The 16,236-nt window shown below is 41.4% G+C and overlaps 1 protein-coding gene across 1 annotated transcript in view; it reads left to right on the forward strand.

Annotated features, from left to right (window-relative positions):
* Positions 1–16,236, forward strand: part of FANCG (FA complementation group G) — a 1,917,581-nt gene that overhangs the window by 1,145,382 nt on the left and 755,963 nt on the right. The window contains exons 8-9 of the mRNA XM_044077386.1: positions 3,474–3,634; positions 12,236–12,302. Coding sequence (XP_043933321.1) covers positions 3,474–3,634; positions 12,236–12,302 — 228 coding nt within the window. The remainder of the gene's footprint in view (positions 1–3,473; positions 3,635–12,235; positions 12,303–16,236) is intronic.

Here is a 16,236-nt window from a genome sequence, read left to right on the forward strand (position 1 = left end):
AAGAATAGAGGCTCAAAAACAAATTTCTCTGCTGCTGCAAATAGGGGCCATACAGCCGGTCCCTCTGCCAGAAGTAGGCCTGGGATTTTATTCACGCCTGTTCCTAGTACCAAAGAAGGGGAACACGTGGAGACCAATTTTGGATTTGTCTATCCTCAACACTTATCTGGACATTCCCAAGTTCAAAATGTTGAAGTTACAACAGCTTTTACCTCTGCTGGGCAAAGATCACTGGATGGTGACTCTGGATCTCAAGGAAGCTTACCTTCATGTTCCTATCAGGCTAAGTTGCAGGAAGTATCTGCGTTTTTGAGCTGGGACTTCTCATTATCAGTTCTCTGCATTGCCCTTTGGCTTATCTACTGCCCAGAGTGTTCACAAAGGTTCTGGCTCCAGTGATAGCTTTCTTCAGGCTAAAAGGAATACAGATTTATCCTTATTTGGACGATTGCCTGATTCTGGCCAAAGGAAGGGACGAGCTTCTTCATCATTTACAATATGTGATAGCAGTGCTAAGATGCCTGGGGTATTCTGTGAACGAAATAAAGTCCAGTCTAGTACCCTCTCAGGACATGTGCTTTCTGGGTGTGAGACTGAATACAGCATCCCAGATGGCCTTTTTGACCCCGGACAAACAAAAGAATCTTTCACTTTACTTCCATCAATTGTCTCTTCTGTCCAGGCTGACTGCAAGGACAGTCCTTCAAGCCTTGGGGTTCATGGCATCTTGTATTCTGGTGCTTCCCAATGCCAAACTGCATATGAGGAAGCTACAATGGTATCTCAAAATGTATGGACTCAGCACTGCCAAGATATGGACACTGTCATTCAGATAATACCTTGCATTCAAAAGGAATTTTTGTGGTGGGCTCAGGAATGTCACCTAAACAAGGGACTCTCTGTGACCCGGCCAGAGGCGAGTCAGATTCTAACGACAGATGCCTCAGACAAAGCTTGGGGAGCTCATCTAAATGGAAAGTGGATACAAGACACGTGGCCTGCCAGACTACAACATCTACATATCAACTTGAAGGAGATGTTAGCAGTCCAATTTGCATTAATAGCTTTCAAGGATTTACTTCTTCCAGGGCAGGTATTGGTTCTAACAGACAACACAACTGTCATGTGGTACATCAACAAGCAAGGGGGAACACATTCTTATCCTCTATGCAGGCAAGCAATGATTTTGTGGGAGACTGCTCTCAGTTAACAACTCAATCTTCAGGCAAGGTTTCTGCCGGGAGCACAGAACTCCTTAGCAGACGTGTTGAGCAGACAAATTATGGATCCCCACGAGTGGAAATTGGATCCTCATGTATTTCAGAAATTGACAGTGTCATGGGGAACTCCAGACATAGATCTGTTCGCTTCTCCACTAAACCACCAGCTGCCAAAGTTTTGCACAAAAAGGTTTCATCCCACAGCTTGGAAAGTGGATGCTCTTTCTTTCAATTGGAGCAATCTTCATGTGTATGCCTTTCCACCTCTGCCTCTCCTCCCAAAGGTACTCCTAAAGGTCAGACAGGACAAGCCAAAGATGATTCTAATAGCTCCAGATTGGCCTCGACAGCACTGGAACCCATTACTGAGAAGTCTGGTTCGGGAGCCTCTATGGCCTTTGCCTTCGATTCCACACCTGCTGTCTCAAGAGAACAGTCATTTACTCAATGTCAAACTTCACTCTCTTCACCTAACAGCCTGGCATATTCTGTTTTAAACCCTGGAGGGTCTCAGCTGCCGCAGCAAGTTTTGAATGTTATTTTGGAGGCCAGAAGGCCTAGTACAAGGAAAGTATCAGATAAATGGAAGAGATTTTTATTTTGGAGTGCAGCAAAGGAATTTGATGTTGCTAAGCCTAATTTAAGTGTGGCTCTTCAATATCTTGCTGAGTTACTGGACAAAGGGTTGTCCTTCTCTTCTATTAAGATTCATGCTGCAGCAATTTCTGCTCACTATGACTGTGATCCACCTTTGTTTTCTCATCCTTTGTTTAAGCAATTCCTTAGAGGGGCAAAGAATATAAGGCCTCCACGTAGAGCTCCTACTCCTGCTTGGGATCTCAATTTTGTGTTGGAGAAACTCACTCTACAACCTTTTGAGCCTGCAGCTACTGCTGAGTTGAAATATTTATCATGGAAGACTGCTTTTTGTTGGCCATTACCTCTGAGAAGGGTTTCTGAATTACAGGCCCTTATGGCAGTTGAGCCTTTCTTAATTTTCCATAAGGATAGGGTATCTTTACGTACTAATCCTTCCTTTATGCCTAAGGTGGTTTCTAGTGTGGCTTTAAACCAAACTATTCATTTGCCTACTTTTTATGCAAACCCCAAAATAAAGGGGAAAAGATTTTGCACACCTTGGATATACACAGGCAGTTGCGATATTATTTGAGCAGAACTAAAGGGTTCAGGCAGTCTCAGCAGTTGTTTGTTTCTTTTGCTTTGGGTTCTCAGGGCAAGCCTGTGTCAAAACAAACTATTTCTAAGTGGATTGGGTTTTGTATTGCTTTCTGTTATTCCCATCATGGTAAGGAAGTTCCAGCTGGGATTAGGCCTCATTCCACCAGAGCTACTGCCACATCTACAGCTTTTTTAAGGGGGGTGGCAACTAAAGATATTTTGGAGGCAGCTACTTGGAGTTCAGTGCATACTTTCTCTAAGCGTTACCACCTTCCACTTTACTCTAAATCTAGGGCTGGGTTTGCCACTGCTATTTTACAGGGCATTTTGGCAGCTCCTACTACTTTATAGTTTTGCCATCCTCCCTTACCTCTGCTTTGGGATTCTACCCAAGTGTAAGGACTGCAGCAATGTGAGATGAAGAACATAGTACAGTTTTGTACCTACCATAAATGTAGATGTTCAAGATCCACATTGCTGCAGTCCAATTTACCTCCCTCCTTCCCTCTGTTGTTAGAGGCGGTTGTGTGGTTTGGGTTGTAAATATTGTGCATATTGTATATATATTGTTCATATGATTAGTGCAAGGGTGGTTGGTTGTTTTTTGCTGTCTTTTGGTTTTGACCTTTCTGTTTAGGGTCTTCTGACATCTGGGGCAAGAAAAGACTGAGGATATGACGTCGGTCATGCGCATTTGTACCCTGACGTCCTGATGTCAGTCTTAAGCGCCTTGACCGACGTCAGCCTAATGCTTTGATATTCGGGCCGACCGAGGACAGCGGACTACCCAAGTGTAAGGACTGCAGCAATGTGGATCTTCGAACATCTACATTTATGGTAGGTACAAAACTGTACTTTGCCATGAGCATTTGCAACAGCTGTGTCAGATCAGACTGTTGGGATCTGTACCCAAGATTGAGGAAGAATGAAAATGGACAACACAGATGGAGCATTACAGTGAGTACTTAACTTCTTTTTTGAAACATTCAAAGATAATTTATTTTAAATCATCATTGGTGTTTTACCTCTGGTTGAGAATCTGTATAGCAGTTTTAAGAAGTTGTTTCTTTGCAGGTTCTGCAGAACAGTAATGGAAGTAATATTCAGTCTGATCCTGCTTGCTTAGTACAAGGTGAAATGCTTATTCGAAGTCCTGCCTTATCTCACTATTTTGCAGAAGTCAATCAGTGCTGTGCTAAATATACTTTAGCAAGGCGGTACATGCAGGATGGAAGGTAATTTATTTAAATAAAAGCCTTGACTAAATGTTTTTGTTTGTTTCAGAGCATTTTTGTATATTACAGTAAACTCTCAGTTAACTAGCACCCATAGGGATTGGTAGATGCTGGATAACTATAGTTTCTGGTTGACTGAGCGTTACTATTAAAAATAGGCCTGAGTAATACTGTACCCTTTACTATTTGTTTGGTTTGACTTGTTCTCAGGTTGGGGAGAGAGGGAATTTATTCCTATCCTCCTTTCTAAAACTTAAGGTATTTTTCTGCGGGTGGAAAACAGAAAGTGCAACACATGAAAATTGTACTGTATCTCTCTGATATTTTTTGCTGGTTTGAGTTCCGGTTAACTGAGAGTTTACTGTATTGCTGAACAGCACAGATAAGAAAATATGGGTAGTAAATGAATTGATGATTAATGTATTAATAGGCAGGAGGATTCATAATCATGGTATGTAGTTGCACATCAGGGTGAAACTGAGCCACATTAGTATGCATTAGATAGTTTGCATGATTAATGAACGGTGGTTAGCACCATTAAGTCTTAGTCGTGCAAGATTAGGGCTCAGTGGAAATCAAATACAACAGGACAGACTTATGACCATAACTCTCAATTCTCCAGATTTTCTGAGACTATCCACATTTTTACCTCATATTTTTGATCTGTTCCACACAACATTTGTGGTTTTCTGGCAAATCATTGAGGGTTTAATTCGGTAAATAATACTACGCAATGACAGACATTTGATTTTCAGACTTCATTTCCTTCAGAAAATACATAGTAATGCAAAACCTATTATTCTAACACCTTTCTAAGTTTATAGGAGCAGTATTTAAAATTCGTACCTATTTTTGAGCATTTGTACCAGTGGCGGCTGGTGACTTCATATCAAAGGGGGGCTGCAAGAGACAGCTGAATGAGTGGGGGTCAATGGGAATGGGTGTGGCCAACTAGAAAGGGGAGGAGCTATGCTCAAAACCACAAAAACTGTAACTTTAATTAAATACACTGCCCTGTGTGCCAAACCATCATTATGAGAGTCCAATCAAGACAAAATGAACTTCACAGGACAGTCCAACTCTACAGGTATTTTACATTTCTTCAAAGCAAAATTATGCGTCAGACAAGCTGAGAAAGACAATGTCAGACCCTCATGAATGGAAATTAGAAGTTGCGTCTTCCATGAGTTGAGCCATCATTGAGGAGTTCCTGAAATAGACCTCCTGTCTGAACAATCAACAGGCAAGACTCTGTTCCAGGATGCCATGCAAGAAGTTCTGGAGCACAGACACATTTTCTTTTCCTTGGACAGGAGTGTTCCTGTATGCCTTCCCGCTAATATCCATGGTACTTATGAAGATTCAGAAGGAATCCTGATATTTGTGGTGACTCCCTTCTGGCGTGGGAAACTGTGTTTCTCCCTTCTTTTGGAAATGGCCACGGGCAATTACCACAAACTTCCTCACAGACTGGATCTACTCACACATGAAAAGGGGTATTTGATACATCCCCTTATCAGTCAACTTCAGTTGACTTGCCTGGATGATATGGTCTTAATTCCTTTTAGGCACCTGTTAACTGAGAACATGCAGTAGGTACTAATGAAAGAAAGAAAGCCCCCTGCTTGAAAATCCTAGATTAGCAAATGGAAACCAGCACCCATTCAGGGATAACTGTTCTGTGGTCTTTCTTACTTCACTATCATGGTTCATTTATCTGCCATTTCAGCAGGTGTGCCCATTGATCCTCAAGTTTTTGAAAGGAGTTTTGCAAAAGAGGCCTTCAAGTAAACCAGTGGCCCCTCCTTGGGATTGTAACACTTGTTCCATTTAAACCAGCTAAACTACCTGATTTGAAGTTCTTAACATGGAAACATTTTTATTGGTTGTGCTGACCTCTTCAAGAAGAGCATCTGAGTTGCAGGCTTTTGTGGTGAGTCAGTCGTATCTAATTTTCCACAAGGACAGAGTTTCTTTGACAACTAATCCTTTTATGCCATAAGTGGTATCCGATTTTACCAAGCTATCCATCCCCCTGTTTTCTTTCCTAAACTTTAAAAATGAGGGAGAAAGGATACTCCATGCCTTGGCTGCCCACAGACAGATGAGGTACTGTCTTGACAGTACTAAATCTTTCAGATCTTCGGATCAGTTTTTCATTTCTTGTGAAGGTAAGAAGTGACAACATGTGTTAAAACAGAGTATTTTCAAATGGGTATCTTTTGTACTCACCATAACAAAAATATTCCAGGCAGGGTTGAGGCCTACTCTACTAGGGCCTTTGCTTCATCTCTGCCCTTTTGGAAAAGTTTGAAGTCTAGAAGTATTCTAGAAGCTTCTACTTGGTCCTCTGTGTGCATAGTTTTACAAAGCACTGTAAGCTTGATTTCTTCTCTAGGTCCAGGTCAAGCTTTTCTAGGACCATTCTCCAGGAGCTCATCTCCTTCCACCTTCCAAATGCAAGCTAGGTAAGCTACCCATATAGCTGAGATTTCTGCAGCAGTGATCAATATGTGAACAAAGTACAGTTGTGTAAGTGAACATACTATAACAGTAGATGTTTGATACAGTAGCCACTCCCTCCCTCTACCCACCCCAACCTCTTATTTTTTGGTGTGTTTTTATGCCAGAGTGTGGACTTTTTTTTTTTTTTTTTTTTTTTTTTAGTATTGGCCTTTTAGGGTTCAGCCTCTCTCTCTCTCTTTCTGCTGGCAGGAAAGGTCTGAAGGGCTTGGTGCCCAGACTTGTTTTTTAGTCAGCTCAGCTCAAGCTGCCTGACAGTTTGGGTGAGTGGAATGTGCCCTGAAGCTTTGGAAACTAGACAGCTTTTATATTCTTAGCTGGATATAACCCATATAGCTAAGGATACGTTAGCAGTGATCATTCAAAAATCTACTGTTATGGTAAGTTTACTTGTACAACTGTCCTTTCATGTAAACAGCTAACATTGTTATTGTTATGTAGTACTGTGACATAAAAATGTTTTTTCCATTAAATTTCAAGTTACAACTTCTCCATTTCCTTTAAGAGTTGGAGTATGACCTGTAGTTGTTTTATAGGTAATGATCACAGTAACATTGCCTGACATTTTCTTGAAAATGTGTCAACACATATTGGAGATACAGGCATTTTATATACAGGGAGTGCAGTATAGGAAAAAAGTCATCAGTAAGGAGTTAAAAATGCATACTTTCATTACTCATCAAAAATGTTTTTGAGAGCCTGTGAGATAGCATAAAGTGTGAGGCAGAACAGTATGACCACCAGTATGCAATACACGCATACACACACACATACAGAGTAAGTACTGATTTGATACTCACTTGGTTTTAAAGACTATTTGAGAACAGCAAGGTATCTGTGCATAGGTGCCAGATGATGACAACTGGGGAGAGAGACTACCTTAACATACAACTATGACCAACAGATGAAATACTCTGCAAACTATATAAAATTTTATGATACTCCTCTGAGTTTCAGAATTAAGGACTTACAGCATGTATATCTAGTACGAGTTTATAAAAACTGATTGGAACTTAAAGGCATCAAACAGCAACTGATCAAGAGCAACTTGTTAATCAGATGCCAGTCAAGAGAAAAAAGAAAAAAAGAAATTGTGTTTTTTTGCAGTGAGGCAAGCTCCCTAGCAACACACACCACCTGCTAATTATTACATACTAACTCCGAGATCGCACTACATTGGGAAAAGGGCAAATGCTCCAATCCCACTATACTGTGATCTTGCACAAAATAAAATGATCATGTGTGCCAGTGTATCTGATGATGTCCTTTTCATTCATTCCTCAACTGATTGGTCCCAGATTCCAACTCTGCCACTTCTACCAGATCCTCTGATCCAAACTCTTGAGCTACTCTCTTTACCCATAATGCCCTACCCACCTAACATACCTCAGACCTCGTTTGCCTCCATATTGCTACAGACAAAGATCCTTTCTCAAGCTATTGGTCATTTTGTTAGGTTACACAGTGAATTCTTTTAAAATGTTTTTCTTCCTTGATAGTCTATTGACTGATTTTTTGTTGCTTTCCTCCCTTACTTTCCTTTGCAGTCTTCATTTGTGTTTTTACTGAGAACTCAGTATTTCTATTTAGTGCCATCGCTGGTACTTTGCTGTCATTTTCCTGTCCTTTTCCTACCCATTTTTGGGTATTTCTTGTTTACCATTGTTAGTAGCTTTTTCCTATACTCCTAAAAGAAAAAAAAAGTACTTCAAGGTTAATTTTTTTTTTTTTGGTGGCTTTACTTTTTTTTCTTTAGGTATGCCAGGATGGCTGATAAACCAACTGGCTTCAAGAAGTGCACTTGTGGGCACAAAGTACCCAATTCCGATGCCCACAGGGAATATGTATACTGCTTGGGCACTGCCCATTTAGATACAGATTGCTCCATATGTGCTGGCTTTAACTCCAGGGTACTCACAGGCAGACGAAATAAGCTTGTTTTGAAGGGCCTTCTTCCTTTTTCTTCCCCCTCAAAGACAACTGATTAAGAGAAACTCGATGCAGATCCCAAGGACAGTGACTCTAGAAAGCGATCTCCAGATCCTATGACATCTTTGGCTCCTTCCTCAGAGCCTCCTCCAAACGTATCAAAAAAGTCAGATTCAACAACTTCAGATCTCACTGCTCCAAAATTTAAATTGCCTCGGATATGGTCACCTCTTACTTTACCTGATCTGATAACTTTTCCACTCCCTTCTTGCAGGAATCTGCTCACAAGTATTCTAGACCACCATCCACTACCTCTTCTCTCAGGTCTTCCAGGAGTTTGTCCAAGCCTGAAGTGGATAGGATGATGAGGAAATTCCTCAGAGCAAAGATCCAGCTTTGTTTCCCATCAAATCCACGAGCCTGCCTGTCAATAGATCTCAATTAGCTTCTCCTTCTGTGACCCGACTTGCTGTTTTGGAGCTCTTGGGTCCGAGATCCCTGGGTTTTTTTTCATCAGATCTGAAGACAATTCCTTCTTTCACTGTGGTCACCTTCCCTGACCCCATTCTGCTCTGAGCCTTTCAGAAGTGGTGGACTCTCAGACCTGAAGTGTTGGTGCCAGATCTGGAGAACTAGAGTAGACTCTGAAATTATCGGAGCCATCCTAGCCCTTGGAGCTTCAGCTTTGGGCAGCTTGGGTCCGTCTCCATCCTTGAGTGGGCTGCATACAGGGTTTCAAAGGTTGGCATGGCAGTTCAGGAAATGTCAGCTCTGCAACCGTTGACTCTGTTCTTCCCTAAGTGCTCTGATTTTGAGATGGTGGAGAGGGCTTTCTCTTTACCTAGTGAAAGGACATCCCTAACCCCCCTCGGATCAGATCATTGTACCTCCTCTTTTTTGCTCTGAGCCTTGCTCTTCCATTCCATGTTCAAGTCTCCATCAGTCCTTCAGGACTGTCCGAACATTTCTCATACCTCACCAGACCATCCTGCTGATGAGGTCCCTCAGAAGAGAACTTGGAAAAGGAGACACTTAGATTCTCCTCAGGAATCTCTCACTGAGGACACTGATTTCGATGAAGGGGAAAGGTCCCTCAGATTTTCACCTGAAGGCGTCTCATTTAGAGACATTCTTGAGCTTTAAAGCAAAAAGATGGTCTGTCTTCCAATACCCCTTTCCAAGAGGAGTTGCTGTTCCTAAGTATTCAGATAAATTTTTATCTCCTCCCAAGAAAAGGACACACGGGAGCAAGGGAGTCCAAGTTGATGCTATGGTTGTGGCAGTAGCCATGAAAACAGAGCTTGCAGAGCAGAGCTCTTCTGTCCATCCCCCTAACAAGGGAGTCCAAGGCCTTTTGACAGATTCAGTAAGCACGACTATGGTTTAGCCACCTTTGCTCTGCAGTCATTGAATTATTTGGCAGATTTTACAAGATTGTAAACAGATTTGACTAAAGAACTCTCCAAATCTCTTTCTGGGTCCATGTCTGCGGTCGACCAAAATAGTCTCTCCTTACAGCTGGTTACCCTTCAATCTGTATCCAACAGATCCATGAGGCTGATCTCCCATGTGGCAGAAGGTACCTCACAGGATGCGGATTCAGGCATAATCAGGATACATGCCTGGATGAGCCTGTGCAACCTTGTGGAGCTCTTCAAGTCTTCATTCATCAGTGCTTCATTTGATGGATCTTCCTTATTTGGCCTAAGACACGCTCTCTAGATGCGAGTAAGGAAAGATCTTGTCTGCCTTAGGGATATGTTTTTTTAACCCCTCAAAGACCCTTTCCCGAAATCAACTAGGAGATCCCCATCCATGTGAAGCAGAGTTCATATATATAGGATCATATATTAGTACTAGGCTAACTGCCATCATGGGCCATTTTAAGCCTAGCCAATTACCCCATGTGAGAATCAAACCCTGCACCTTGTGTTCATAAGGCAAGCACCTTAACCATCATACCAACCTCCCACCCCGGGAGAAAGTGGCCTTTGCCATAGTCGGCTGCTCTTTTTCAGATTTCTCCCCAAATTTTCCATAAAATGAAATACGACATGGATTGGAAAAAGCCTACTAGCATCTTTCTGCTGCCATGGGTGAAGGGATGAGGTTTCTGCACAAGGGAAAAAACTTTGTCATAGAATACTTGCAGACCAGGATATTGTGGCCAGAATTAGGTCATTATAACTTACAACGGTTTCAATAAAAGTTTTAATGCAGAAAAAAATGTATTAAACTGTATTTGTCAAAACACGAAAATCTTAAATAAAAAGATTTTGATGAAATCAAAGCCCCCCCCCTGCCAATTCACTCCATACTGGGGAAGGTGGGGGGGGCTTTGCTTGAACAATCTTTTCAGAAGTTATAGCATAGCCGAATAAACAGTTCAACTATCTCACCCGATTCAGTCTGGACTACACTGGCACAATATAGATACGCGTTAAGCTGACATAATTTTTTAGTTGGTAGCTTGATTTGGGAGGCTAATGGAAGGCTATATTTTGGCAAGATGGATGGGATAGTGATGTTAGAAAGACAGTGACTTTAGCTCTTGTTTTGAGAAAGAATGTTTTGCTCTTAGTAGTGTTTAAGATAAGGTCCCATTGTTTGAGTAATGACTGAGATGAATCAAAGCTAGACTGCAGTTTACTGTTAATTGTGGTAATTGTATTATGTGCAAGAAGGATTAGAGGGTTATTGATGTATTGGGCATGTTCTGATTCACAAAGACAACTGACAACTAAAAAGAGTAGCCCTGTTTTTCATTTTCTTGCTGTAGGGAATGTAATTTTTTTTCTGGTGTCTACATTGACTATCCAGCCCTATGCTTCTGGCTGCACCATTGACCCATTCATTCCCTAGGGACAGAAGCCCTATGGGACATTCATTCTTCCGGAGCAGGAGCTGAATGAACCTGGAGATGAAGCCATCATCCACACATTAGGCATCAGTTCACCATTTACCTAGCCCCGTGATGGCTTGTGAGCTCTGCAGCATCTAGATGTTGTTGTATACATGATCTATTTGGTTGTGCGCGCCAACTCTTTCAGAAAGAAAAATTAAATCACATACTTTAATATGATGCCCTTATTGTCACACTGTCCTTTATATCTCCTTCTGGGCTTCCAGGTTGTATTTTATCTAAACACAGAAACAAATAAAAAATGTCTTGCACCTTAGACACTTCGGGTCTATATCACATGGTCGAAAGCTAATAATAGTGAACGACCACAACTTCGAAAACACCGGAACTCGAAGTTGCAAACACCCTCTGCTAAATATATATACCAACTCCGAGATCGCACTACAGTGAGGAAAGGGCAAATACCCCTATATACACTGTAGCGCGACCCCACAATAACAACTTCGAGTTCTGGTGTTTTCGAAGTTGTGTCGTTCGTTATTATTAGCTTTTGACCATGTGATATTGACCCGGACACTTCACATCTGTACTGTGGTACAGTGCCCTTACAGTAAATATGTTGATGCATAATAAAGTGCTTGTCTGACCAAGGTTCCACATCTTGTTTGTTTTTGAATACATTTTGCATTATCATTCATCTGTAAGTTTCTCTGGGTTCTTGTATGTTTATCTAAACTTTTCTCAGGTTATACAAATTCATCTAAGCGATTGCATCTGTGTAGACCTCTCTTACAAGTGCCAGCAGTAGTGGAACAAGGATAAAGATAGTGGAACAAGGATAAAGATGAACACATTATAAACGGGTCATAGGCAGATAACCCTTGTTTTTTTTTGTAAGTTTTCTTACACACACACACACACACACACACACACACACACACACACACACACACACACACACACATGTGCGAGCTCTCCAGAAACTAGTAAACTTCCTGCCTGAAACTACAAGGGGACAATGCTGATGTGGCAGACTACCATTGTGCTATTTTATGCAGTTTTTCTTTCATGTTTGTTTTATACTCCTAAGTTATTGTACTGTAAAATTTCTGACAGATTTTTCTAAAATGTGGGTGTTATGGAATGGTTGTTACAACATCACTGAAGAAGGGCATATTAGTCATAGACCAGTTTAAAATCTGAATGAAGGGTGATGAATTAATTTTCATTTGATGAGGTGCTTAACATTCGTTTCCAATCTAAGCTTTTTTCTGTGTGTTTTTAAGGGTAACAGAAGCAGTGGAGCATTATCTTGATCTATTATCTTTGTTCCAGGACAATGCACAGCAGCAAGTAAGTATAGCAAATGAGTTTTAATTTCTAAATTGGTAAAATCTTTCCATAAAAACAGGATATTTTCAAAGGAAGGATGATCTATTTTAATTGTTACTTCTTGGTAATTAATGGGTATTATTTAGTGTATGTTAGCTGTTTGCTAATAAGGCATCACAGTGCTACAGTACTTGAATTTTATTTTAAATGTTCTTTGGTTCTGTTTTCTTATGTGGTTTGTGATCCAGTCTCTGTATACCCTTATGAAGCAGTGTTGCAGAACTCTTTAAGTATGACATTTTGAGGTAAGCATTTCTAAATTTGGAATGCTTAAGTGCAACTCTGTAGGAAACCACAGAAATCTCTTAAAGAACCAGGGAACCCTGATGTTCACAAGGCGTTATAGTGTTACCTCTCTAGTTTTGCCACTTTGTTGCTGTAAAGATTCAAGAAGCATCTGTCATACTAGCTGCCCAGACTGTCCAAATTCACATTTTACTACAAGATTTTCCAAATGACACCACCTTTTGTCATCCAGATTAACAGTATGGTAACAGGAACAGCAGAGTCAGTGTAAAAAGAGGAGATGAAGGACTTGAGGTTGTCATCTATTGAAACTTTAATTTCTGGCAGAAAATAAAAGACCATAGCCCATTTTCCCTAATTTTTGGATGTACAGATTATACTCAGCCAACAGACGGTTTCGTTTTCTACTCATTGTAAAGATTGCTTTATGTCTGTCCCATGCACTCTTAAATTCTGTCTCCGTTTTTGACACTGCCATCTCTTTAGGAAGTAGAAGTAAAAGGCTCTTTCATTCACTCACTCTTTCCATGAATAAGCCTTCTATTTCATATTTTGTCGTTGTATTTTTTTTTTTTTACTTATATTTATTTATATCTTTATTTTAAAATGAGTGTTTTGGACTGTGAGTTTTGTGAGGTACTTAAATGATGTTACTTTAGGGATCCTTTGTAGTAACTCACATCTGGAATCACCTTCCTGAAGACCTTTTCCTTGGCGTGTTTGTTTCATTCTTTAGTTTATGCACTCATTGGTGACTTTTGCCCCACTTGTGCACTCAGTAGCATCATACTTCATGTTTAGGTTGAAGCATCTACTCCTTGCTTTTCAGTTTCTTATTGCCATCTACACAGTTGGGATCTGTCCTAGGCTGTTTCCTACGAAAGTTGCCATGTTCAGTGCTAAAAAAAAAAAACTAACCCCCCCCCCCCCCCTAAATGTTCCTGTGGTCATCAAATCATTAGCCAGGGCCTGCACCAGTACTGGCTGTACTGCCCGGAGAAGAAGTACTGTGTACAAAAGTATCATGACTGCCAAAGATTCACTCTGGACTACCAGGCAGAAGAGATGTGAAACTTAAACGACTATCTCCTGTGAGCAGGACGGCAACTTTGGAGGGTAACCAGTGCAGTGATTGGTAGTAGAGTCCCTCCCATGATTTCAGGAAGAGAAAGGAAAGAAGAGAAACAGTAAAGGAGCAGTTTCATGTTTATGACCTACACCGTCTTCATTAAATTCGGACACTTTTGTGACCTTCACCCTTTCAGTAGCTGTGAATTGTCCCCTGGCAGGAAAAGAATTGGCCTTGTATCCATTATTAGGAAACAGGAGTTGAATACTAAGGTGGGTCTTGGTAAAACCCTTCCCCCAATTATCTTCTTTTGCTTTTAGATTAGCGGAGCACCAGAAGTAATAAGAGGCTAACTCACAGAGTAGAGCTACCAAATGCATGGCTGTTGTGCTTCTCCTGGATCTAGTTACAAGTCTTGCCATGAGACTGGCTTCTTGAGAAGGTTCTGTAGCAATCCTGACTACCCAGCAGGACTGCAAATGGGTGGTCAGTTTTCCAGGTTTACCCCTAGGTAAAGAATCCTCACTAGGGAAAGGCAGAATTCTGGATATGGAATCAAATGGCCATTTCCTGAAACTTAGTATGCCCTTCATTGTAGCTGTTGCAATATTATTTGCTCCTGGGAAATCCCGCCAAGGATAGCTGAACGTCCAGTTAATATACCAAAGCCTTTACATCTTCTGGGCACCCTACATCACACGTATGCCCTGTATGTAAGACATAAGGTACATATGTGACATATAAGCACTTTACCCTCAGAACTTCTTTGCTGCCAGTCCAAACACTACTTTTGAATTCAGTATGCAAGTTGTTTACCAAGTTGGTTCCACTACTGAGCTTTCTACAGATAATTGTCTCATTGGGGTCTTTTCCTTTCTTTTTTCTTACTTTTACCTCAGTTTACATGTTATTGTTGCTCAAGAAGGGAAAATGTGACTGTGGGAAACAAATTCCCTATAAAGATAGGCACGAACAGTGCCTTTTTTGTTTGGGTGCTACCTACGACCATATTTAGTGTGAGATTTGCCAGGCATTTGTCTCTAAGATACTCATTTGTCATCTCTTTCTATTTACTTGGAGAATCAGCAACTGAAGGTTTTGACTCTGGGTATCATGGCTGAATCCTCCCACATTGAAGTTATCTGCCACATAAAAAGAAAACCAAAAAGGTGAGAACTGATCCTGCTGCTGTCCAGCCTCAACAGGTCATCTCCATTGGGTTGGATGAAGAACCTGTGGACCGTCAAGTGTCACCATCTGCTCCCTCTGCCATGATTCAGTTGAAAGCCGACATGGAGAGCCCCACCCACATGTCCACTGAGGCAGTGCCAACATCTGGTACAGATGAGGAGGGGGAACCATGGCTGATTATTTTGGAGGGGTCTTGGGGGATTCCCCAAATACTTGTAAGGGAAGAGGTGTCTAGTACCCTCATTGAATATAGGCAGGGGTCTGAACCTCCTAGATTTGTTAAAGCTAATGTTCCTTTAAAAGAGAAGCACAAAAAAAAAAAAAATAAATAAATAAAAATAAGCGTGTAGCCCCTGGTCCTAAGGATCCACACAGAGAATGCAAAGATTTTACTCTGGGGTTTTTCAAAGCTCTTATGACTCGGATTACCTGTTCCTGCTTCTGTTCCTTGGTCTTCCACTCCTTCCAAACACCCTAGGGACTCCGATTCCTTGATGAGGAGTTCATAGGTTGGTACTAGACTATCAGCCCTAGAGCCTATACAAACCTAGTCATAGCACTTCCCTGGCTATTTCTTCCCACAGTATTTACTTCCCTGGGCATCTGTCTAGCAGGGTGACTGACAGGATCCCCGGGGTGAATTTCCTATCTCCCATCCAATCATCAAGGTTCCTTTTGAAGAGGGCCAAAGAGGCGCTCTGCTTGACATGTATATGCAGTCTATTCCAGAGTCTAGGGAGTCTCTGGGTCAGGAACCTCTCCCTCCAGCATGTTTTGTTCATTGTGATGACAAGGTTTAGATCCCTGGAGCATGTATCTCTGAGGGATTGGAATTTCTTTAAGTGTAGCATGTCCAACAGCTCTGGGTTTGACATGGCCTTGTATGTTAAGCAGAGATCACCTCTGAGTAGACGATATGAGACAGAGTATAGCTGGAGTTTTTTTAGACAGTCAGCATAGGGGATCTGCTTTAGGCCTGTGTTTTTTTTAGTGAGGTATTTCTGTGGCCTTTCCAGTTGTTGCAGATGTCTTGAGAGGTACATACCAAATGGGGCATTGTATTCTATAATGGGTCTAATGAGGGATGAGTACAGTGAGACAATGACCTCCTTTTATCTGGATGAAAAGCCCCTAGTGATGGGGTGTGCCACATAGAAGGATTTTCCTGACTGTTGTGGCAATGTGGTTATCGAAGGTGAGACCACTCTCCACCTGTGTCCCTAAGTCTCATATCACACTTTCGGTATTTAGTGTACTGCCACCTATGTGGTAATTCACGGGTACATGTTTTTTCCCAAAGGGGGATAGCTACACATTTCTTGAGAATGAGCTTGAGCCCATGGCTCTGGCACCAAGCATCTGTTTCTGTAAGGCACTTTTGTAGAATAT

The sequence above is a fragment of the Protopterus annectens genome, chromosome 1.part1, assembly GCF_019279795.1.
Source record: "Protopterus annectens isolate FY-2018-M chromosome 1.part1, PAN1.0, whole genome shotgun sequence".
NCBI classification, from domain to species: Eukaryota; Metazoa; Chordata; order Ceratodontiformes; family Protopteridae; genus Protopterus; species Protopterus annectens.